This window comes from Podarcis cretensis (genome assembly GCF_951804945.1).
Source record: "Podarcis cretensis genome assembly, chromosome: 1".
Classification (NCBI taxonomy): Eukaryota; Metazoa; Chordata; class Lepidosauria; order Squamata; family Lacertidae; genus Podarcis; species Podarcis cretensis.
Window position 1 is genome coordinate 140,740,679 of NC_137170.1, and position 23,437 is coordinate 140,764,115.

At 41.5% G+C, this 23,437-nt stretch overlaps 1 protein-coding gene and 2 long non-coding RNA genes across 39 annotated transcripts in view; 2 read left to right on the forward strand and 1 right to left on the reverse strand.

Annotated features, from left to right (window-relative positions):
* Positions 1-23,437, forward strand: part of LOC307220561 — a 320,367-nt gene that overhangs the window by 90,422 nt on the left and 206,508 nt on the right. The window lies entirely within an intron of this gene.
* MAP2 (microtubule associated protein 2) overlaps positions 1-23,437 on the reverse strand; it is a 323,285-nt gene that overhangs the window by 21,716 nt on the left and 278,132 nt on the right. For 28 of the 37 annotated variants that reach the window (XM_079975430.1, XM_079975463.1, XM_079975460.1 and 25 more), the window contains 5 exons: positions 23,286-23,420; positions 18,282-18,343; positions 11,735-11,920; positions 10,626-10,779; positions 5,886-6,229 (listed from right to left, as the gene is read on the reverse strand). In XM_079975430.1, the coding sequence (XP_079831556.1) occupies positions 5,886-6,229; positions 10,626-10,779; positions 11,735-11,920; positions 18,282-18,343; positions 23,286-23,420 (881 nt within the window). The remainder of the gene's footprint in view (positions 1-5,885; positions 6,230-10,625; positions 10,780-11,734; positions 11,921-18,281; positions 18,344-23,285; positions 23,421-23,437) is intronic. The other 9 variants (XM_079975456.1, XM_079975457.1, XM_079975447.1 and 6 more) reach the window with 2 other exon arrangements.
* LOC307220313 lies at positions 19,523-23,376 on the forward strand. The gene is made up of 2 exons (XR_013840831.1): positions 19,523-19,880; positions 20,856-23,376. It is a non-coding gene; the product is annotated as an uncharacterized lncRNA (long non-coding RNA).

Consider the following 23,437-nt stretch of genomic DNA (forward strand, 5'->3'; position numbering starts at 1 on the left):
ACATTTTCTTCTTTGGAATTAGTAGTGCATTGAGACACATCTCTTCATTTCCATAACAAGGAGGGGTGGGAGGGAAATAAAGATAAAATAAGGCTTGGCACACGTTGCAAAAATTCCCAATTACATTCCTTGGGACATCTTGCAAATCATTCATGACGCCAGGTTGCTTCTGAATGCCCTTCCCTGCAGTGTTTTCTGTTCCTGACGGATAGCATGCTAAATTACTTCTGAAACCTATCAGACATGCCCAAGAGCAAGCAGCCTTAAAATTTTGCCAAGAATTGAATATTTTTACCCAGCAACCTCTTAAGAAGGAAAACAGGCAATTCTCTCCAATGAAGTTGTCCAGCTGGCCTTGCAGACAACTTGGTTGTCCAGAAAGTGGGAGAAGCAACAAGAGGAACAGCCATTTTAGATCTTGTCCTAACCAATGTTGATGACCTGGTTAGTGGGGTAGAAGTGGAAGGATCATTAGGCGCGAGTGATCATGCTCTTCTGAAGTTTACTATACAGCGGAAAGGAGCAGCCAAACATACTAGGACTCCATTTCTTGACTTTAAGAAAGCCGACTTCATAAAACTTAGGGAAGTGCTGGGTGAGATCCCATGGACAGTAATACTAAAAGGAAAGGGAGTTCATGATGGCTGGGAGTTTGTTAAGAGGGAGATAGTAAAAGCACAACTTCAGGCAATACCAATGAGACGGAAACATGGAAGGTGCCTAAAGAAGCCAGGGTGGCTATCTAAAGAACTTTTAACTGAGTTAAGATTTAAAAAGGATGTGTACAAAAAATGGAAAAGGGGGGAAAGCACCAAAGAGGAATTCAAACAAATAGCCAGCACGTGTAGACACAAATTCAGAAAAGCTAAAGCACAGAATGAACTCAGGCTTGCTAGAGAGGTTAAAAGCAACAAAAAAGGCTTTTATGGGTATGTTCGTAGCAAAAGGAAGAACCAAGAAACAGTGGGGTCACTCAGAGGAGAAGATGGTGAAATGCAAACAGGGGACACAGAAAGGGCTGAACTCCTCAATGCCTTCTTTGCCTCAGTCTTCTCCGATAAAGAAAACAATGCCCGACCTGAAGAATTTGGAGCAAATGATTCAGCAGAGGAAACACAGCCCAGAATAACTAAGGAGATAGTACAAGAATACTTGGCTAGTTTAGATGTATTCAAGTCTCCAGGGCCAGATGAACTGCATCCAAGAGTATTAAAAGAACTGGCAGATGTGATCTCAGAACCACTGGCAGTCATCTTTGAGAATTCCTGGAGAACAGGCAAAGTCCCAGCAGACTGGAGGAGGGCAAATGTTGTCCCTATTTTCAAAAAGGGGAAAAGAGAGGACCCAAATAATTACCGCCCAGTCAGTCTGACATCAATACCAGGGAAGATTCTGGAGCAGATCATTAAGCAAACACGCTGTGAGCACCTAGAAAGGAATGCTGTGATCACTAATAGTTAGCACGGATTTCTGAAAAATAAGTCATGTCAGACTAACCTGATCTCATTTTTTGACAGAATTACAAGCCTGGTAGATGAAGGGAACGCAGTGGATGTAGCCTACCTTGATTTCAGCAAGGCATTTGACAAGGTGCCCCATGATATTCTTGTAAAGAAGCTGGTAAAATGCGGTCTTGACTATGCTACCGCTCAGTGGATTTGTAACTGGCTGACTGACCGAACCCAAAGGGTGCTCATCAATGGTTCCTCTTCATCCTGGAGAAGAGTGACTAGTGGGGTGCCACAGGGTTCTGTCTTGGGCCCAGTCTTATTCAACATCTTATCAACGACTTGGATGATGGACTCAAGGGCATCCTGATCAAATTTGCAGATGACACCAAACTGGGAGGGGTGGCTAACACCCCAGATTAGAGAACTGGGCCAAAACAAACAAGATGAATTCTAACAGGGAGAAATGTAAAGTACTGCACTTGGGCAAAAAAAATGAGAGGCACAAATACAAGATGGGTGACACCTGGCTTGAGAGCAGTACATGTGAAAAGGATCTAGGAGTCTTGGTTGACCACAAACTTGACATGAGCCAACAGTGTGACACGGCAGCTCAAAAAGCCAATGCAATTCTGGGCTGCATCAATAGGAGTATAGCATCTAGATCAAGGGAAGTAATAGTGCCACTGTATTCTGCTCTGGTCAGACCTCACCTGGAGTACTGTGTCCAGTTCTGGGCACCACAGTTCAAGAAGGACACTGACAAACTGGAACGTGTCCAGAGGAGGGCAACCAAAATGGTCAAAGGCCTGGAAACGATGCCTTATGAGGAACGGCTAAGGGAGCTGGGCATGTTTGGCCTGGAGAAGAGGAGGTTAAGGGGTGATATGATAGCCATGTTCAAATATATAAAAGGATGTCACATAGAGGAGGGAGAAAGGTTGTTTTCTGCTGCTCCAGAGAAGCGGACACGGAGCAATGGTTCAAAACAACAAGAAAGAAGATTCCACCTAAATATTAGGAAGAACTTCCTGACAGTAAGAGCTGTTTGACAGTGGAATTTGCTGCCAAGGAGTGTGGTGGAGTCTCCGTCTTTGGAGGTCTTTAAGCAGAGGCTTGACAACCATATGTCAGGAGTGCTCTGATGGTGTTTCCTGCTTGGCAGGGGGTTGGACTCGATGGCCCTTGTGGTCTCTTCCAACTCTATGATTCTATGATTCTGTTCTATGATTCTCCTGTTTAAGATCACAGCCTCCTTGGCTTTTAGCCCCATATAAAACCAATTAAAAACTTCTGGAGGCACAAATTGTAAGCTTGGCTGCAATGCCACAGTGTGAGGTACGATTCCCCAAGGAGACGAGGGAAAGTGCAAGATTCTCTTTGGTCTCTCCTGTCCCATTTTACTTGCTATGTACAAAGTCGCAATAGTCATGCTCAGCTGAATCACATAGTGTGCCTTTTGCTGAGGTGTACGACTGCAGAATACTGGAGTAGGGTCTGATTGGTTTTTGAATACAACATTATCTGCATGAAGATAGCTAGGATGTCAGAGTGACGAGGGCAATGCCAACTGTCCTAGGGCATGGGATTTTAATGCTGGGGACCATTCAAACAGGCAATCCTCAACTCACACTCTCAAGTGATGCACAAACCAGCAAGAGGTAAACTATGTGATTTGGATGGTAATATAGTCTGGCTCTGAGCAAGGAGATATTTCCTATTATGTAACAGTGGCAGCTTAGAAATTGTCTCTCTCTTTCCCACTATGTGAGTTACAGCCAGCCAATGTAAGCAGGATTCCCTGTCCAGGGGATAAAGGGAACTTAAAGCAACCTACTGTTACGGATTTATATGCCACTATACCTAAGTACATCTGCCTGTTTTGTCACAAAGCACAATGTGAAAAATGCTCCCATCAAGTTCTGTTAGAGAGGATCATTATCATAAAGTTTGAAATCTCATCTTCAGGTGGTATCTTCCGCTTGTTAAAAAAATGTGGCAGAAGTGGTTGGGTGGGTAAAGACATGATTTTAAATGGATTTGTTAGCTGATGAGTTTCTAATGAGACCTTTACAACTCTGTATTTCTACTTTGATTTATTTAACATTCAGACACCTCCTGCTGCTCTCTGTGTAAGCACCTCCAGAGCATGGTGCTGTCACAGTGCGACTCTGCTCCCCAGCACAGCTGCAAGCCAAGGATGGACTCTCAGCTACTAGGTTAACAGATGCCTCCGGTAAAAGGAGAAAATCTATCTCCAAATGACACTTTAGGGCCGGATATCTATACCCTTTCAGTAATTTTCCTGTCATACTTGCTTATGTTCAGGGTTTTCCGCTCCTTCCTCCTCCTGGAGTTATTACACTCAGCATGGCAATTTAAGCTCAGGTTATGAAACTCCAGCTGCCTTCTATTTGTTTCCATAAACTGACTTGCATAAAGCAGACTGTAGAAAGCAGTTCATTCCAACAGCTACAAGAGCCCCAGCCAGAAATGATATAGGAGAAGTAAAACTGAGGTATTGCTACTACATCCTTCTGGGTTGGACTTACTTTCTAGAAAAGAGATGACAGAGGTTCAAGTCTTCCCGGAAATAAAATGGTGTGGCCTTGAAGGCTTCCCCTCTAACCTGTAGTTACTCAATGCCAACGTGGAAGATGTACTCTGTACTCAACCATGTATAGAGGACCTCAGTGAGAACTAGGCTATGGTGTCATAGGCACCCTGCTAATGGTGAGAGGAGACTTAGGGCGTGTCCACTTTCTATTTGTCCCAGGCCTAGAAAGCATGGAGCTGAGTGGTTTTGCCTCTGCTGCACCACTTTCCCCTGTAAAACCTGCTCTTTAATGCTTAATTGGTGAGAATACTTGGGGGAGCCAGTTGTCATGACGCCAGAGCTTTTAGACACAGGGAAAACTCTCTCAGAATCATCATATCCTCACACTTCTCTTTGGCCTTCCCCTGCACATTCAAGCACTATGCACGCTCCTTTGTTGCTGGGGTTGTTTCTTGGCAGTATGAGGGAAGGATAGACATCCCACACCCAGGGCAATTTTGGAGGCTTGTTCCACCTCCTGCCACTTTTTCTACAAGAATACAAGGTCTCTATTATTGGAAGAATCTACTTTCCAGCCCTCCACATTTAGGTGTTTACAATCCCCACACATGAACACCCCACTATTCCTGTTCCATGAGGCTCACACAGTGGTAGTAACAAGCAGAACCCCTTTGAAGCAGGCAAGTCCAAGCAAAGTCTACCCAAAGCAGTCGGGAGCCTGAGCTATTGATCATGCTACATCTGTAGAGAGCTGTGGCCTCATGTAGGCTAGCAAGAGCCAAGTTGGCTCTGCTTCCTTGTGGAAGTGCCTATGCTGACTTAAAAGGCCTTTGTCGATCTTGTAGTCACTGATTTGTATGCTGCGGAGCAGACGTAGATACTACTCAGGACTCAGCTTTCCCACTTTCCTCAGACTTGGAGGGTTATAGCCTCACTCTGGGAAGGGTCAGATTGTACCTCCATTCCCTTTTTTGTACCTTACACAGTGTAGTATGAGGGGCCAGATGCAGGGATCATAACACATTTTACAAACAGATAAACAGATATTGCTACCATATAGAACCACATGCAAGTTTCATGGAGAAGCACAGTGATCTGGAATGGATCCTGGCTAATCCTGCCCATTCTGTCACCTTTCCTTCAATGCAAATCATTTTCAGAGACTGTGTTTTCACACAGTATTAAAACACAAAATACTAAAACATAAAAGTTTGATCTAATAAAGAATGCAATTTACCTACTGAGCAATCCTAATCATTTTTACTTGAGAGTTCCCACAGTTTGCAGTGACCTTACTCACTAGTAAGTAAGTATGTTTAGGATTGGAGTCTGAATTATTGGGGTGCACTTTACAACTGCAGTATTTGAAGGAACTGACCTATCCACATTTAATTAAAATAATATTATATTATTGAACATTTATTTGCTTTCCTTGACTGGGCTTTCTAAGGCTCTGTTTTGTAAATACACCAGGTAGCTGCTCCTCTTATCTGGCCCTTGCCTTAATACAAAAATATTCCGATGGCATGTAACAAATATATATAACAGGCATTTTTTCATTCAGAAGCACTTCAATTATATAAAAAAGATAAAATTATAGTTGTTTTGAAAATATGTTTGTTCAGTCCACAAAAAGCAGCAGTAGTACATTTGATAAAAACATACCCCCCTCTCCAAAAAAGCCTTAACCTAAAAAGGCTTTATTAAAACCCCAGAACTGACAAGTTTCCATCCCTCTTGGTAAGGAGATTTGAAGGAAGAGATCCGCATTTGTATCTACCTTCTCCACTCCATGCCTTTACTCCTCTCTATGAGACCCTGCATTCTGCTTCCAGTGATAATGCCTGAAACATTGGCTGTTGTTGGAACAGAAGCCTTACCTGTCCCCCTTTAGGCTGATATCTGATGTTCTCTGTTGACCCAATTTTGGACCTGACATTCTTGAGATCAGGGAGAGGCTGGTTAATGAGCCGTAGTTGCTTCGGGGTAGCTGGAGATTTTGGAGGTGTGCGTATGATGGCAACTTTCTTCTCAGTGGACACCAGAATACCAGATTTGGGAGTACCTGGTGTATGGGGGGTTCTGGGGTAGCTGGGGGTCCCAGGAGTGCCCGGGGTACGGGAGGAATAGCTAGGTGGTGTCCCAGGAGTTATGGCGGTGGAACCCGGTGTAGTTGGGGTTGATGTGCCACTCTTTCCTGTCCGGCTTCGAATAGGCTCTGATCCTGTATTGGGGAAAAATTAAACCATGTTGCTGATATTTTCATGAAGCAGAGGACATCTATCTTATATTTCATGAGGGCACCTTGCAGATTATTCACTCTACCGTGTTTCTGAAGGCCATAAAGAAACGTGAGAATGAGCAATAACTTGCTAAATGAGAGCACTATGATATTGAAATCAGTTAATGTTCAAAGAAGGTAATTTAAAACCAACAAGGTTAGAGATACTAAAATAATTATTGCATGGTTCGTAGATCACAGGCTTACGGAGAAATCTATTATAAAAGAATACACGTATTACTGCTGACCTGAACATTTGCAGACATATGGTACCATCCTGTGTGGGACTGCATCACCCTTGCTTGCCCATTTTTCCTAGCTTGCTTTACCTGCCTGCCTGCCTGCCTGCTTACCTACCCATTTCATTTCATCTATGGGTTTTGAATGTTTGTATCATTTGTACTGATACTGTTTTAGTGATTTAGTTGTATTTGTATATTCTGGCCGGTAAATTCTACTGAATTCCCTCATTTTTTGTATTATTATTTAATATAATACAGATACAGTGGTACCTTGGTTCTCAAACGCCTTGGTACTAAAACAACTTGGAACCGAAAGACCGCAAACCTGGAAGTAAGTCTTCAGGTTTGCAAACTTTTCTCGGAAGCTGAACGTGCTCTCTTTGACTGTTACAATTCCGTTTTGAGTGCCACACTTCCGTTTTGAGTGTTAAGCTGAGATCTGTCTGTTTTCGCTATTTTGTGTTTTTTGTTTTTGCGGCTTTTTGTTTTGTTTTTGTGACTGTATGGAACCCAGTTCAGCTGCTGATTGATTGATTGATTGATTGATTATGTGACTGCAGTACATTGTTTATTGCTTTCATTTTATGGATTAGTGGTCTTGTTAGATAGTAAAATTCATGTAAAATTGCTGTTTTAGGGGTTGTTTTTAAAATGGATTAATCCATTTTGCATTATTTTCTATGGGAAAGCTTGCCTTGGTTTTGGAGTGCTTTGGTTTTTGAACAGACTTCCGGAATGAATTAAGTTTGAGATCACCTTACCTCACATGTGCCTACTCAACCACTTTGATCAATGGAATTTGCACGACTACAGGTGCCACATAGTACTTGTTCAGCACCCGTAAGACCTCGATCATTTAGTGCAGCAGCACCTGCACTTTGGAACTTCCTGCCTATTGAGATCAAGCAGACGCCTTCACTGTACTATTTTGAGACCTATTCAAAACATTATTGCACAGACAAGCCCACCCAGGTTATTAGAAAGGGCTCACCCATGCTTCTACTTATCCAAGTGGTTTTCTCCTTGTCCCGCTCCTTCCCCAGGGAAAACCTGCTCTTTAGTGATAAATCGGAATAAACAACAATCTGGGGCGGAAACCTTCAGATTTCCCCTGCATAAAGCAGAGGTTGTGTGGATAAGCCCATAATTGAGGTAATTTTAACCTGTTTTAGTATTTTAACACTTCTATGTTTTAAAGTGTGGCTATAATTTTTTCTTGATTTTATGGTTTTATCTTTTTTTGTAAACCACTTTGAGGTTTTTTACAATTAAGTGGTGTATAAATTTTATGAAATAACTAAATAATATATTAATATATTTTTAAAGACTATCTACCTCTCTATCTCTCTATTCTTGCGAATTCAACAAGAATGTGGCCTAAGTAGATCTTAAACTCCTTACAAGGTTAACTTAATATCCTCAAAGGAATATAAATAAGAACCTAACTTCTTCTCAGAGTAGAGTCACTGAAATTAATTTGTTAGTCAAAGCCATTCATTTCTATGGGCCTACTCTGACTAAAACTTGGTTGAAAATAAAGGATGTTTCCCCACTCTTCACTACTAAATAATCATTACACACGCACTAGTATTTACAAGGTTTCTAACAGCAGGACTGAACATTTTCTTGTGTCTTATTCTTACACCAATACTTTACAAACATGCTCCAACTTTCAGTAAACAATTGTCTAATCTCCCTCCTTTTAATTATCTTAGTTAATTTAACCATATTTACTAACTCCCATGTCCTCATAATTCACTTGTCCAATGTGGGCATTCATTGTTGCTTTTCCAGGTTAAAACAAATTCTCTTATATGTATTATATTTGGTTGATGGGTGGCCTAGAAATGGAAATTAACAGGATGCTTTATCTGACTTACCAAAATCTGCTAGTAATGTAAAACACAAAAATAATCTGCTGTGGGGGAAACGGAGGAAGCTATCAAAGCAATAAAACAGAGATGAAGAATTCTAGATTTTTTTTTTGGGGGGGGGGACTTGAGCTCCCATCAACCCCAGGCAGAGGAGCCAATAGTACAGGATGATGGGAGTAGTAGTTGGGCAATAGGTTATCCATCCTTGATACGAGATTCCTTGGATGGCAGTATGTAAGATATCCCTGCTTATGTACAAGCAGTACTTTGATTCCTGTGCCGCAGCAAGGTTTGTAGGTCTGCGTATTTTTCAATGAATCTTCACTTTAGTAAATGAGAGTAAATAGCACAGAAAAGGAAAAGGAATGTTTTTCTAAAGCTCCTTTGCTTAAGGCAACTGAACAACTTTACCAAACTGGATCTGTTTTAAAACATGTTGATCATAACTCTGTTATGAGAGCAGAAATGCAAGTGAGTAAAATAATGCCAATGTCATTTTGGCATGTATTTAGCAAGAAGCTAAGGGACGCAGGTTGCGCTGTGGGTTAAACCACAGAGCCTAGGGCTTGCTGATCAGAAGGTCGGCAGTTCAAATCCCCGCAACGGGGTGAGCTCCCGTTGCTCGGTCCCTGCTCCTGCCAACCTAGCAGTTTGAAAGCACGAATTGCAAGTAGATAAATAGGTTCCGCTCCAGCGGGAAGGAAAACAGTGTTTCCATGTGCTGCTCTGGTTTGCCAGAAGCGGCTTAGTCATGCTGGTCACGTGACCCGGAAGCTGTACACCAGCTCCCTTGGCCAATAAAGCGAGATGAGCGCTGCTACCCCAGAGTCAACTGTGACTGGACCTAATTGTCAGGGGTCCCTTTACCTTTAAGAAGAGGCTGCAAATTCAGTTACTCCAAGCTATGCAGCTCAAACGCATCCATTCTTAAGGAAATCAGCCCTGAGTGCTCACTGGAAGGACAGATCGTGAAGCTGAGGCTCCAATACTTTGGCCACCGCATGAGAAGAGAAGACTCCTTGGAAAAGACCCTGATGTTGGGAAAGGTTGAGGGTACAAGAAGAAGGGGACGACAGAGGACGAGATGGTTGGACAGTGTTCTCGAAGCTACAAACATGAGTCTGACCAAACTGCGGGAGACAGTGGAAGACAGAAGTGCCTGGCGTGCTCTGGTCCATGGGGTCACGAAGAGTCGGACACGACTAAACGACTAAACAACAACAATGCAGCTCAATTCAGTGCACGTTTCCTAAAAAGCAAGTCCCACTTTGTGAAATGGAACTTCCAAGTCATTATTAACACTTAACAGGTATACCGTTGTACACCTGCAATCCCAAGCACATTCACCAGGAATAAACTAATGGCATTTACTTATTCAGATTTTCGCCTACTTCACCCTATGTTACCTCCTTAACTCACTTTATTCTCACAGCAATACAGAAAACCAATCTAGCATCTATTTCCAGGTCCATACACTATGGAGCAGTTGCAGCAACAGGGGTCTCCCCCCCTCCAACAGTTTATGTAGCTTTCCCTGACGGAATGCACACATGCAGATGGAGACTACGCCTGCGTGGAAACTTCCTCTGCTCACCCCCTTTCAATCTGCTTCTGGTTCTGGGACACAGTGGTGCAGGAGAGGGTGAAGCACCGGTCCTTCACTTGCCTGACCTGCCTCTTCCTCCTCTTCTCCCAACCCATCCTGTGCTCTACCCTCCAGTGCTGAAGCATCCCCTGCCTCTGACTCTTGCCTTCTGACTGGTACAGGTCCTCACAAGCCACTGCCTTCCAATCCCAAGTCAGACTCCAGCCCCCGTTTTCCCGATGCACACTCGCCAGCATCCTGCCAGTCCCTGACATGATGGAAGGGATGGGATGGTGGATAGGTTGTAGGTGGTTCAGTATTAAGCTAAGGGGCATTCTGGGGTGTTGGTGTAAATGAGTGGAGAGAACCTTCAGGAGAAATGTTGTGTGTTAGGGAAACCAGGATGCTGAGCAAGAGCTTCAGGGTAAGAGTAGAAGGGGATATGAGAGTGTGTAAATTGTATGTACAAAACTCTGGCGACCAGCATACATTTTTTCTGTTGTAATTTGTAAATAATATAAGAGGGTGTATTATACTGTATCATTTTGATATGCACAGAGACCTCAAGAGATTCACACAAAGTGCACCTGCAGGCTAAAGAAAATGTGGAGGGGGAGTTAGAGGGTACAGAAACCTACTGGTGGTCCGTCGCATTGATGAAGAGATGGTGCTGTTCAGTGAGAAAGAATTTTCATCTCGTTCTCTGTCTCCTGACAGGCCCCTCCGGGTGGGTAGAATAGAGGAAGGTCTTGGTAAAGAGGAACGCTTTTCTGGACTCTTGGTTACACCGTCCTAGGAGAAACAATAGAAATTGGGTTTTTTTGCTTTTAATTTTTTTAAAAAACGGGTAAAATGCAGTTGTTGTGATGACATTTATTTTTCCAGCAGTTTCTCCCCAGCAAGAGCTTCAAACCTTATGTCAAGGTAAGGAAGGTCAGATCAACCCTAGACAGATTAATTTCCAGCCCCCATGCATCTAGAGGTGAGATTATTACCTCCAGAGGGGATCCAACATGGATTTAACTTTGCTTACACCGTACCAAAGTGAGATGATACAGGCAAAACTGAGTAATTTGGCAGGCTGGGGTAGGGGAGCATAGCTGATTTTAGTTTGGCTATGACTACACTAGTATTAGTCTCAAGTCTGCAGCGAAAAGTCAAAAGGACACCCCCACCTGTAATATTTAGGCCTCATCCTATTGTAGTCTTATGGCAAAAAGCTTATTAGGTTTGTGAACTTTGGTTTGAACCAACTAACAGTTTTTAAGAGTGGTTAAAGTGGTATGACAGAGACATCACTGCCTTTTTGCGTGCATGCATTTCTTTGGCAACAGTTGTCCTTAATCAAATGGTGCTTGCGTGTTTTTGAGAAAAAAATGTTTTAAAATGTTTTAAAGTTTGCAAAACTTGCTTACCTGAGGCAATAATAACTGAACACACTACCTCCAGCACTGAAAAGTATAATGTTTCTCCAGCCTAAATGGATGGATTCCTAGGGTTTTAATCAAACCCAGTTCAGGATAGGAGCTAATTATGGGTCTTGTAATAAGAAAGGCAATATCTGACAGTGTTTTTTCTTGAATTCAACAGGGGGAAGTTTGTTCACTCCTGCTCTACAGCTCTTTTGTCAGTGTGAACTATTTGTGTTCAGAGAAGGGCAAGGGGAAGAGAGTGTAAGCAAACAGATCAGAATCCACCTCTGGCCCTTTCTTTGCCATCACTGACTACATTTACTCTGCTGCCTTACCTGAGCATCTGTTTTTGAATATGGCAAGCAGTCTCTTGGGCCTGCGGAAGAGGGCCTGGCAAAATAATTGTCTGCATCAAGCAAAGCTTTTTTAGTAGAAGTTAATGAGCAAGCTGAGCTGGGTCTTGGAGGAAGCAATGACTTTGCTCTAACCTTTGAGGCAGGAATCTTTGACAAAGAAGAAGTCTAGTCATGAGAAAACAAACAGAAGGAACACAACGTGAACATGGACAATGGTGTAAACAGAAAATGCATGCAATATGGAAAACAAACTGCAAAACAAAACTTCTTTTTAAAAAAATCACCATGTGTGCATATCCTAAGGTACACATGTATAAATGAGGCTGTTTTGTTGCTTTTTTAAAAAAGTAATGTGAATAAAGAGATTGGGAATATTTTTCAGATTTCAAACATGATCTTTTACTGTTGTTCATAAGCATAAGATATGGTCAGGCCACTGGTTCATCTAAGGCTGTCCACTTTGCTGGGCAGTGGCTTTCCATGGCTGAGATAATCCCATCCTATCTGAGAGATCTCCAAGTGTCCTGATTTTCCAGGGACAGTCCTGGAATTACAAAAGCCACCCAAGCTTCTGATTTGATCTCAGAATGTCCCTATTTTCCCTGCTGGAGCATGAGCCAGCGCTTAATCGGAGCAATGGTGATGGTGGTGGCAGAGAGGAAGCATCCCGTGGCCCCTCCTGAAAAGCAGGTGAGGAGGAGAAGAGGCTGCAGCCGCCAAGGCCCAGCCTCAGGTGACATGCCGGCTCTGGGGGGCAGGCAGAGGGCAGGGCTGCCCAGGGCAGGAAGAAAAAGGAAGCAGAGCAGAGTGCAAGGAGTCTTGATATGGGGGGTCAAGGAGGGTCACTTGGGGGAGAGTGAGAACTATCCCTATTTTCATCTGCGGAATGCTGGATGGTATGTAAGAGTCTATACCAAAGGCTGAAGTTGGGCATTCAAAGCAAATGCTCCACCTACTGGGCCACAGTCTTCCTCCAGGCCCAGGCTGATAAAAAACTTTATTACTAATGATTGTAACATTTAGTATCAAGTTATTGTTACCTTCAGGATGCCCAAATTGCTAGAAGCTGCATCAGAAATACATGTGTGTGTGTTTTAAATATGGACAAGAAGTGACAACCTAACATACAAACCACTTTGGGAGTGGACATTGATTTTTAATATGTAAAAATGTAAATAAATGAAGTGTTTCTGCTTTTTAGTGCCAAAATGGATTAAATTTCATATTTTCTAGTTTAACTCAATTATGCTTTAGGCCTACTAAATAAAAGCTGATAAAATTTGAAAGAACTCCCTTGCCACGGATGAAATGCTGATTAATTTTTTAAAACTTCTCGATTTTCCCGTCAAAATTCCGACTAGGTATTATTTTCTTTATGTCAATGACAGAACACTTCTGTTGGTAGAAATCTGAAGATATTGGACAATGATGATGACAGAATTTGAGAATGTAAATGCAAAAACTAAAAATGTATACACATCTACAGATGAAATGACAAATACTAAAGACAAAGTCTTAAAGAAACAACAGCAGCAAAACTGTTATCCACCACCAGAGTCATCAAGTAGAATCCCATTTCAGTTTTATGTATCTATATCTATATATAGACACCACTTTAAACATGCTGTGTTTTTGCAAATGCAAAACGCAAGTACAGCTCATTTCCTCATTGCTGCAAATGCAGAACGCAGGTCTGGCTCATTTCCACCCAGCCATCCACAGAAGAAGAGATGTGTATGCAGTCATGTATGTACATTTTTAAAAAATCTGATCCCATTGAGATCCCAATATGAAATTTTGCAGGTAGCTTTTGAAATATTAAATAATCAATACATTTTTGAAATTTTTAAATCATACTAATTTTTAAAAAGATGGAGCCAGCTTGTTTTCTCCTGCTCTGAAGGGTAAGACTCAAACCAATGGATTCAAGTTACAAGAAAGGAGATTCCAACTAAACATAAGGAAAAACCTTCTGAAGGCAAGAACTGTTTGACAGTGGAACGGACTCCCTCAGAAGGTTGTGGACTCTCCTTCCTTGGAGGTTTTTAAGCAGAGGTTGGATGGTCATCTGTCAGGGAAGTTTTAGCTGAGATTCCTGCATTGCAATGGGTTGGACTAGTTGAACCTTCCAACTCTATGATTCTATAGAAAGCCATATGATGTTTTCTGACCTGTTCAGGGAAGTTTTTAATGTGTGACATCTTAGTGTATTTTTGGTCTTTGTGGAAGCTGCCCAGAGTGGCTGGGGAAACCCAGCCAGATGGGCGGGGTACAAATAATAAATTATTATTATTATTATTATTAGGAAGAAGTGGCTTTGTTAAGCCTTCATAGCTAAGAGCGAAGGATGGGGCCTGCCCTCCACGACTTGATCCCCTTTCGGAGCAATTTAAGGCAAAGAGACTTTGTCCCCCTTTAGAGCCATGTAAGGCACCACAACTTTTGGCAGCAATTCTGTACATTAATTATATGTTAATTATGCATTGTTAATTGGTACCTTGGCAGTCTCTGTGGTCCAAAAGCCCAATAATTTGTTTCAACATGACTGAACATGAGCATAATTTAATATGTTCTAGAAAGTTGTGACCTTTAAATAAGGTGTCCAAAGTTTAGTTAAACACACACACACACACACACACACACACACACAGGACCAAACCTTTAAAGGGGGCAGAGCAGCCATGTTTCTTTATTCACAGGTCTGTCCTATTTACACGCAAGGGAGAGATGGTGAGGTGGGCCTAATTTTTCTAACTAAAGGAGAATGTAGGGTGGTCTGAATGTTGTCACTTCTGTCATCTTAGGTGGCTGATTTAGGCCACCTTCCTCTCCAGTCCAGCTCACCTCATGTCAGGCCAGGAGAAAAATGCCTGCAGTGGCAGCATAAGATGAAAGCGCAGAGGAGTTCAGCTTTTGGCAATCTGAACGCACCATTTGTTTTGTTTTGTTTATATATATATATAAAATAAGACACCCCTCATTTATTTGAGAATGTACTTAGAAAAAGGGAAATCTTTTTGCAGTGGTTGTTCCCCAAGATTTTTCCTCAGACAAAATAAAAGTTTATGCTAAAAATGGGCCAGAAATATCAGGTTTTTTAAATAAAACTTTGGGGACTCAGGGGAATTATATATATATATATTACTACTGAGATACTCGTGCACCTCAGAATAGAAGGGGTGACAACTACAGGTGATATCCAAGTAACTCATGCTCAGAGTAAACCCATTAAAATCAATAAACTTAAGTCAGTTGATTTCAATGGATACATTCTGAGTGTGACTAATGTTAGCTAACACCTCTATTTTTGGACAATGGAATTGCAAAGTGTATATTTTCTTTTAACAATTCAGCAAAATGACACAAGCGACAACTTTCATTAACATTGCTCCATTGATTTATCACAAATCTGGCTCTGGCTCTAAGCATTTAACAATATTGATTCTTAATGGAGTTCAGAAATTTTAAAACAACATATATAGGTACTTGTTAATTAGCAGCCTACATCCCATTTTCCAGTTGATTTTCATTGTGCAGAGAGATAAACATGTGAAGGGGGTGGGGTGACAACTGTCTGTACGGCACACTAGCGAAAGAAGCTATGATGTCCTTTTTTTTACAGGAGTACCTATTTGCAAAACAGCAATGAAATAGCTCCCTGTTAGAATAGTGTACTTTGAATTACAGTTCTCTCTCACTCTATGGCTGTCAGCTGAATAAATGGATGAACTGCCACCCAGCTCAACCCCCCACAAGCAAACCCCATCCACTCTTTTGCATTGATTCCCTCACAGCCAAATACTACTTTCTCTCCCCTCATGATTTTTCCTCTCATTGTTCCTTTCTCTTTTCCTCCCTGCTGCCTATGAACATGCTATTACAACAGGGGAGAAAAAAAGGACAGGGGAGGTGGAAGGCTGTAGACAGGATGAGGTAGGAATCACAATGCGTGCTGGTTTCTTAGAAAGCAGCCAAAAATGTGTAGTGTATTCCATATATCTACAGTTCCTCCTTCTCTCCTTTCACGCTGTGGCCAGAGTTTTTAAACAGTTGAGAGGTATAAGTAGAGAGAGGGGAATGAGTCTTTCTTCATTTTTCCTTCTCTCTCCTTCAAACCTGCCCCATTTCAAGCTTTGCTACCTGAAATGCCTCTTCATGGGGTGGTGGGAGAGGTGATGAGGGAGGAAATAATGAGGGTTGGCAACCAGTAGCCAAGTGGCCACTCTGCCTGTTAAGGTTGCTGCACTAAGACCTTGGATAAAGTCCACTTGGTCCCTGGCCACGCAGGCATTTGAGGAGGATAGGTTGCTGATGCAACGCACTGTGACTAGGCAACCACACGATTCTTTCCACTGAAAACAATCACCTTGTGAAAGGGATGTGGACGCAAACTCGCAGTTCTACTGAACTCATGAGACTTGATCCAAGGATCAAGGATGTGTGACAATAGCTCCAATTGGTGAATGGGTACCTGCATTCCCATCCATACAAACAGATGGACAGGAAAGTGTATCATGCAGGGTTGTCCATGCACTTGCCCTTGTGACTCAGGAGGTCTGCACTTGTATACAACTAGGTCAGTAGTTCTAGCATGCATGTTAGCATGGTATACTGGTTTACATGCTTGGAAGCTCGAATGCTGCCTCTGTTATTTCACCTAGGCACTGAGAATATTCTGTTCTTTAGGGATGTAGGAACTGAGAGCACAATACACTGCTGCCATGAAAGATACACCAGTGGAACTCCCCTGATACTGCCAAAACGGGGCAGAGCTGTGGGTGGAATATGGATGGCACACTGAAGGGAGCACATTTATGCTGTATCCTGCATTCCTTTGATACACAGCCATGCCCCAATGGTGTAAATTTACACCAGCCCTGACGTGGCAGCCCCAGACCTTGATTTTACCAGGACAAGAATAAGCTTTTAAAAAATGAGCAGCCCCTGCATAAATGGTTGTCCCCATGCCTCAGCCATGTCACCGTGATAGAGCACAGGATATTGTGTAAGTTAGCACAGGATATCCTTCATTTAAGATGACCACAATTCAGATGACAGGGTATGTGATATGGGGATACACCTCTCTGGATCTGAACCAGAAATCTCCAGTATATAAAGCATAAGCTCCTTCGACAATTGCTCTGCTCCTAGTGTCTGACTGGGACTTGAAGCTAGGGCAAATGTCATGTGCTGAAAAGAACTGCTCGGTGGTGCTTGCAGTCTTGGGGGCACCCTCTCTTCTGCCACCAACATGGCATTTCCCCTACATGAATGTAAAGACTGAGTGAGGACATATCTTCCCCTTTCCTCTAGTGGGCTTCAAATACCTGTCTCTTGCTTCCCAGTCTCATGCATGCCCTATGGAGCGAGCCACTGGAGGTGGTTGCTGCTTCAGTGTGCATCTTGATCTATTGCAGCGGTTCTCAACCTGTGGGTCCCCAGATGTTGTTGGACTACAACTCAAAGCATCCCTGAGCTCTGGCCTTGCTAGCTAGGGGTGATGAGAGTTCAGCAACATCTGGGGACCCACAGGCTGAGAAAGGCTGATCTGTCGGTTGCTTCTGGGTGCAACTTGCTCCACTCTTCCAGGAGAGCTGTGCATGCTTTCTGAAGAACCCTTGAGCAGGAAGCTATGTGGTAGCTGCACTGTGTGCTTTCTCCTTTCCTCCCCTTTCCATGTATTGAGCCCATGAGAAGTTTGAACCCGTCTGTAGGGATACCCGGGGACACACAGTGATGGGGCTGTTGCTGACGCTGCTGCTGGGGCTGAAGGAAATGGAGTGCTGTCACACTGATCTGTGGGATGTGTGTATGATGATGCAGGGAATGTCCCCCATCTTAATGAATTAAAGGATCCCTCTGTGTTTGAGTGGGACATGGGATCTTGTCCTTCATCAGTGTTTCCTGCTGCTTCTGAATTTTCTACTTATGTGTTTTCCCACTTTCCTCCCAGGTTGAGCAGTGAACGTGGTGGTGTATCTTCAGCTCAGTGTAAAGCTGGTATGGGATTGCTCTCATATAATGACCCTGGCAAACTGATTTCTGGGTCAAAGTAACTGAAACTGGGAATGCAGTGCTAGCCCACTTACCTGGGAGTAAGTCCAATTGAATTCAATGTGGTTTACTTTTGAGCAAACATACCGTAGTTCAGGTTGCCCTTTAAATCAGATTTAAATGCAAGTACTTCCATTTAGGGGGAAAGTAAATTGGTCTCCTCCACACTGGTAGATGGAAGTCAATTGGTAAAGAATAGTGCAATTGAGGTTGTTGTGGTTGTACCATATTAAGTGAGTCGAAAATTAAATACATAGTTTAGTAGCTTAATATGTTGCCAATCTCCATTCTACAGTGTGTACCAATTAGGAAGTTTTAATAATATATGAGTAATTCTGAAAATCAATTGTCTTAAAACTGGCAAATGGTTTCTAAAAGATTTTCACCTGTCTTTCAGATATGACCATAAAACCATCTGGAATACAAAAATGAATGTGAAAACATGAATAAAAAAGAAAACAAGTCTACTCACTGAAAGTTTTTCCTTTGCTTGCTTAAACACCCCAGGACCTTGGTTTGTTTCACCACCAGCAGCTATTAGGTACACAGAAAGAAAAAGACCCTTAATGGTAATTTCAAACTCACCCTTAACATATTCAGTTTGAATTGCCATGCAATATTAAGACACAAATGAATTCATTATTAGCAATAGCTAATGCTAATTAAAAAAACAAATTCAAACTAGCAAATAAAGAAAGGTTATCTGGTTTTCTCTGTCTTGGGCAAGGATGTAGAAAGCTTTCCAAGGTAACGTGAGTTCTGGATAATTTTGGAATCTTTTTCAGGCAATCAACAACCATAATATCATAGTATCTTTCTCTGACCTTTTGTGAACATGGGATGAGCAGGGAAACCCCTCTACTCAGATTTTAAAATAGACTCATATTATTTGATCATGATGAATCATAACCCTGGACCGGACCAGGGGCCCAGTTCAGAATCCACAGTTGGTACTTTGAAATCCAGTGTGTGCAATATATGCTTGTATAATGAAAAATCATTCCACAAGGTCACTAAAATGATGATGAAGAGGGAGGAGCGAGCAAGATCATCTGCACTCCCCCCCTCCCCATCCCCAAGTTTACTTCCTGGTATTTATAAAACATGCATAGAGCTTGAATGTGCTCTGCTATTTTGATCATCCGCTGATAATTGAACTGTACACACATTGTTAATAACAGTAGCAGTTTATGAAATGCTTGCTAAGGCAGCTGTTGGGCAAAAGGCATCTTTGAGTCTTCCATTTGTTAAACTATTTCAAATTTTAGTTGAGGCACCTATGGTTGATTCTCATTGGCCTAGGCAAATGTGGCAAGACTTGTTTGCCTACAGTTCCAATGGTTTGAACTCAAGTTTATTGCCAACATGACTGCACTTTTCCTTTGATATGTGACCCTCACTTAAATAACATCCTACCTAAAGACAGATGATAATTTGTAGTGGAGAGTATCAAAGCAGAAGACAAAGGAAAGAGTTTCAGTCAAACAATATCTGGCAGAGAATGTTCAGTACAAAATGCCTGTATAATTCCCCCCCTATAAATTCTGCTGCTGTTCACCTATCCCCATAACAAATACCTCTCATTTTATTAGACTCCAATCATCCACTGCCAACCAATAATCCAATGCTCTGAAATGAGGGCAAAACACCTTTATTGCTGACTTACCTGAAAGCATAACAACTCCTCCATCTGAACAATGAACCTGGATCATGACTTCACCCTGTCCTTTGGAGTTTGGCTAACAGTTTAATCATGCAAGAAACATATTTACTCCTGGGGCATACACCATGAAATTTAAGGTGATTAAGACAAACCTAATACATGTTTGACCCAGTTCACATAGCTTGAGCTGATGCCCGTTTGCCCTATGATATCAATGTTGTGATGTCACAAAGGAAGAACAGTCTTACATTTTCAACCAATCAAAGTGTGAAGTACAAATTACGACAATGTTTGGATGGTAGTGGTGACTTAAAATGCTTTCTAAAAGAATTCCTTTCTTTTCTTTTCCATTCTGTGTATTGAGAAAGAAGGAAAACCACTCTGAATCAAAATCTGGAACAACTGCAGGTATACTTGATTTTATGAATTAGTTTCTTTTTCTAGAACCTAAGCTCTATTACCATTCTTAACGCCAATCCTTTGCATGTTTACACAGCAGAAAGTCCCACTGACAAATTTAATGGGACTTACATTCCATGTAAATATGTTCAAAATTACTACTATAGAAAAATATACCTGCTAGTGACCTTTGAATTTGCTTACCCAAACAAGAAAAAGAGAATATGAGAAATGTTTTATAAAAAACTAAGAGCATTCTGAAGAACCCATGATTTGCAATTACCACTTCTTTCATCAAAATTCACAATTTTAAAACAAGGACATTAACAACATCAGCTCACAATCCTAGCATTTGAGAGACTTATCTTTTCCTGCTTAGAAATTAGCAACTGGAAAACTGGGTAAAATCCATCAGAAACACCTACAAGGCTGGCCTAATACAGTCAAATAATCTGCACTCTTTTCATGACTAAGAGAAGAGCACTGGCTACCAGCTTCCCAAGATCTCTAAGGCTATCATTACAGGGGGAAGCCTTCCCTGCATTTTCAGCTTTTTCTTTTAAAAAGCCTCTAAACCTTTTACTTATAGACCAAGTTCATAAAGATGCACAAGCCACAGTTGGCCTTGAGACTGTCTGCTCCCTGTTCCCTTCCTCTTTTCCACTTCAGAAGAGATAGAATGTTTTTGCGCCTAATTTTTAAACTAAGCTAATTACAGTTCCCTGTGACAACTGAACTTGGGGAACTATGGTTTGTTTAAACTCTAATTAGAGAAAATAGGCCAGGATCTGAAAATCACTTTTAGATCCTGGTTTGCTGTCACAAACCATGCAGAAGGCACATTTCTTCAAGCTCAGCCATTATGGGGGTAGGGAACTGTGGATCGCAGCACCAATACCTACTTCTCTTTGCATTGATGATGGATTTCCACATGCGAGGACTAGATCATCTCTTAGGCCTCTCATGTATTCTTTATATTGACAGCTGATCATTGCTCATGTGGAACAGAAAACTGAGGAGAGGCTTTCATATGACAAGTGAGCATTGTTGCCAACACACATGTGCGTGCGTGCCAGCCATTGTTTGCTCAAAACTGCTCAACCAGTTGTTTTTCTCCTTGGGGACAGGGAGGGAAATTTTGAATTGACAGATAGCAGGTAAAAAATTATCTCCCTCTCTTCCTGCACCTCTACTTAGCCTGAAGCCACCAACAGCTGTTTTTACCTAAGGAAAAAGTCAGGGAAATTAATCATAGAAATGTATACACTGGCTATATGTAGGGTTTCTACTAACATGGAGATTCCTGTAATTCCCACCTCTGGGTTTCTGAGGGTCTGCTGGAGTCAGAGAAAACGCAACTCACTTGGCAAAAGGCTGAATGTAGTTAAAGGCTACAGCCAGCCATCTAGTTGCATTGTTAACATCACCATGTGGTGATCTTTTCAAGCAGAACCCAGTAGTTATAGTAATTGCACATTTTTCTGTCTCAAAACCCTAATCCAGATAGTGGTTACTATATATTGCAAGGATTGGCTGGAAGTGGGGGGTCTTGAATCTGCTGAACTTGGATTCCAAAAAAGACTCATCTGATTTGAACAGTAGCTAACAGCCAGTATTGGATCATGGGCCCACTTCAGAACCTGCAGCCCTGTGAATTCCTTTATGATGGTCCAATCCAATGGATGGGCATTACTTTCATTCCTCTAATTTTTTATTTTTACTTTTAAACTGAGATGATTTGATAACGTTCTTTCACCCTCAGGGGGAACAGTACAGAAAAACATAGTCTCCTCCATGTAAACATAGAGGTTTAAGAGGATCCCCCCCCCCAAAAAAAATGTGTGTTACCATGCTGATTTTAAAAGTGTTCCCATTAAAGATCCACCCAGAAACAGGACGGGATGCACTTAGTTCCACCCGCATGCCCTACTGGCATGAACCTTACTTTAGTGGGTCCAACTGTGCCTAATGACTCATTTTGTGAATCAACATGCATAGACCACAAAATATTATGTAATACACTATGTGGATATATTTGCTGAGTTACAGTTAGTTATAGTTTTATTTGTGTAGTGGATGAGGAATAATCTGTACAGCTATTTTGAAAATGAAATATAGCCTCCTTTTGTAAAAAAAACAAAAACATAACTGAAAGGCCAACTTTCTCTCAATATAATTTGGGTTAATCTTTTTAAAAAGCTTTGCAGGTTTTGGTTACTACACGGCATTAAACTGAAGATACTGAGATCAAGTCTATTAACAACAAGAGTTCTTATAATTGTAAGTTATTAAATGACACACCTATTTACAATTTTATATTCTAAGAAAATACTGAGTGGGAATATTTTTCCAGTGCTTGGGTGAGGGAAACATTTTTCCTGTAGTAGAATCATCTGATGAATTCTTTACATAAAAGTATTGAAAGAGAATGAGGATGCTTTTTATTCTTCTTCCCTTTGAAGGATAGGGATCAAATAAGGTTACTGTGTGAATGTGTGAAGAGGCAGAGCATGTGCATGATCCACTTAAGTTTCCGCACACAGATCCAACTAAAATGGTGGGGTTGTGCAAATCCAATTCTTTTTCATTTCAGTGCAAATCACACAGCATCGTTCCTTGTAGGTTTGCATCCATTTATGCTTCCACTCGCTGCCTGGAAAGCCCTGGAAAGCCCAAGTTTCTGTTCCTCTGAATGGCAACAGAGAGATGCATAAACTGAAAGAATCCCTTATTTTCCCCTCCTGTATTGTCCAATGTCCTCATTGCAGAAAAAGATGGAAAGTTATAGATTCATACTCCTAGTGACTACAGATTTCTTCACTTTCCACTTCCTGGCAGAGCTCAATTTGCCCTGAAGGTTTTGTGTTTCAATACATAAAACTTTCAATATACAAAATACGTTAATAGATTTGAAACAGCTAATGCATACAATATAAATACAAGCCGAGCAATGCTGAAATGCTTCTTCTTATTATTATGCATGAGGAAAAAAAGGGATATAGATGAAAAAAATGTAAACCATGGTTTAAAGCCGTTAGCACTTCCCACCAGAACAGAGCAAAATGGAGAGAGAGAAAATAAAACAGAACAAGGCAAAACAGAGAAATTTCTACAACACCACTGTCAAACCACAATGCCAAGAAACAACTACAGAACTTGGGAAATCCAAGCATGACAAGCATACATGATCATGGTCTCTGTTCAAACAAACAAACAAACAAACAAACAAACAAATGCATAATACAAAAAAGCAGTATCATTCATGACAGCAGAAAAAGGTCTCAGAAGGGGGAGTAAGAAAACTAAAATCAAAACCAGAGCAGCCAGTAGAGCAATGAGATTACAAATAATAATAACAATAGTAATGTCTATGTTTGCCAGCCACGTTGCATAAATTCAAGACAGCACAATCACCTGTCTGCTTCCGCTTAACACAGGAGAGATGAGTTGGTCTAGTATGTTTGATAGCAGGTTTTAAAATGATTTTCCTGGAGGGAGAGTGAGCCTGAACTTCAGCTTTTTTAGAAAGTTCAGCTTTCTTATATACAGCTATAGACAAGAAAACA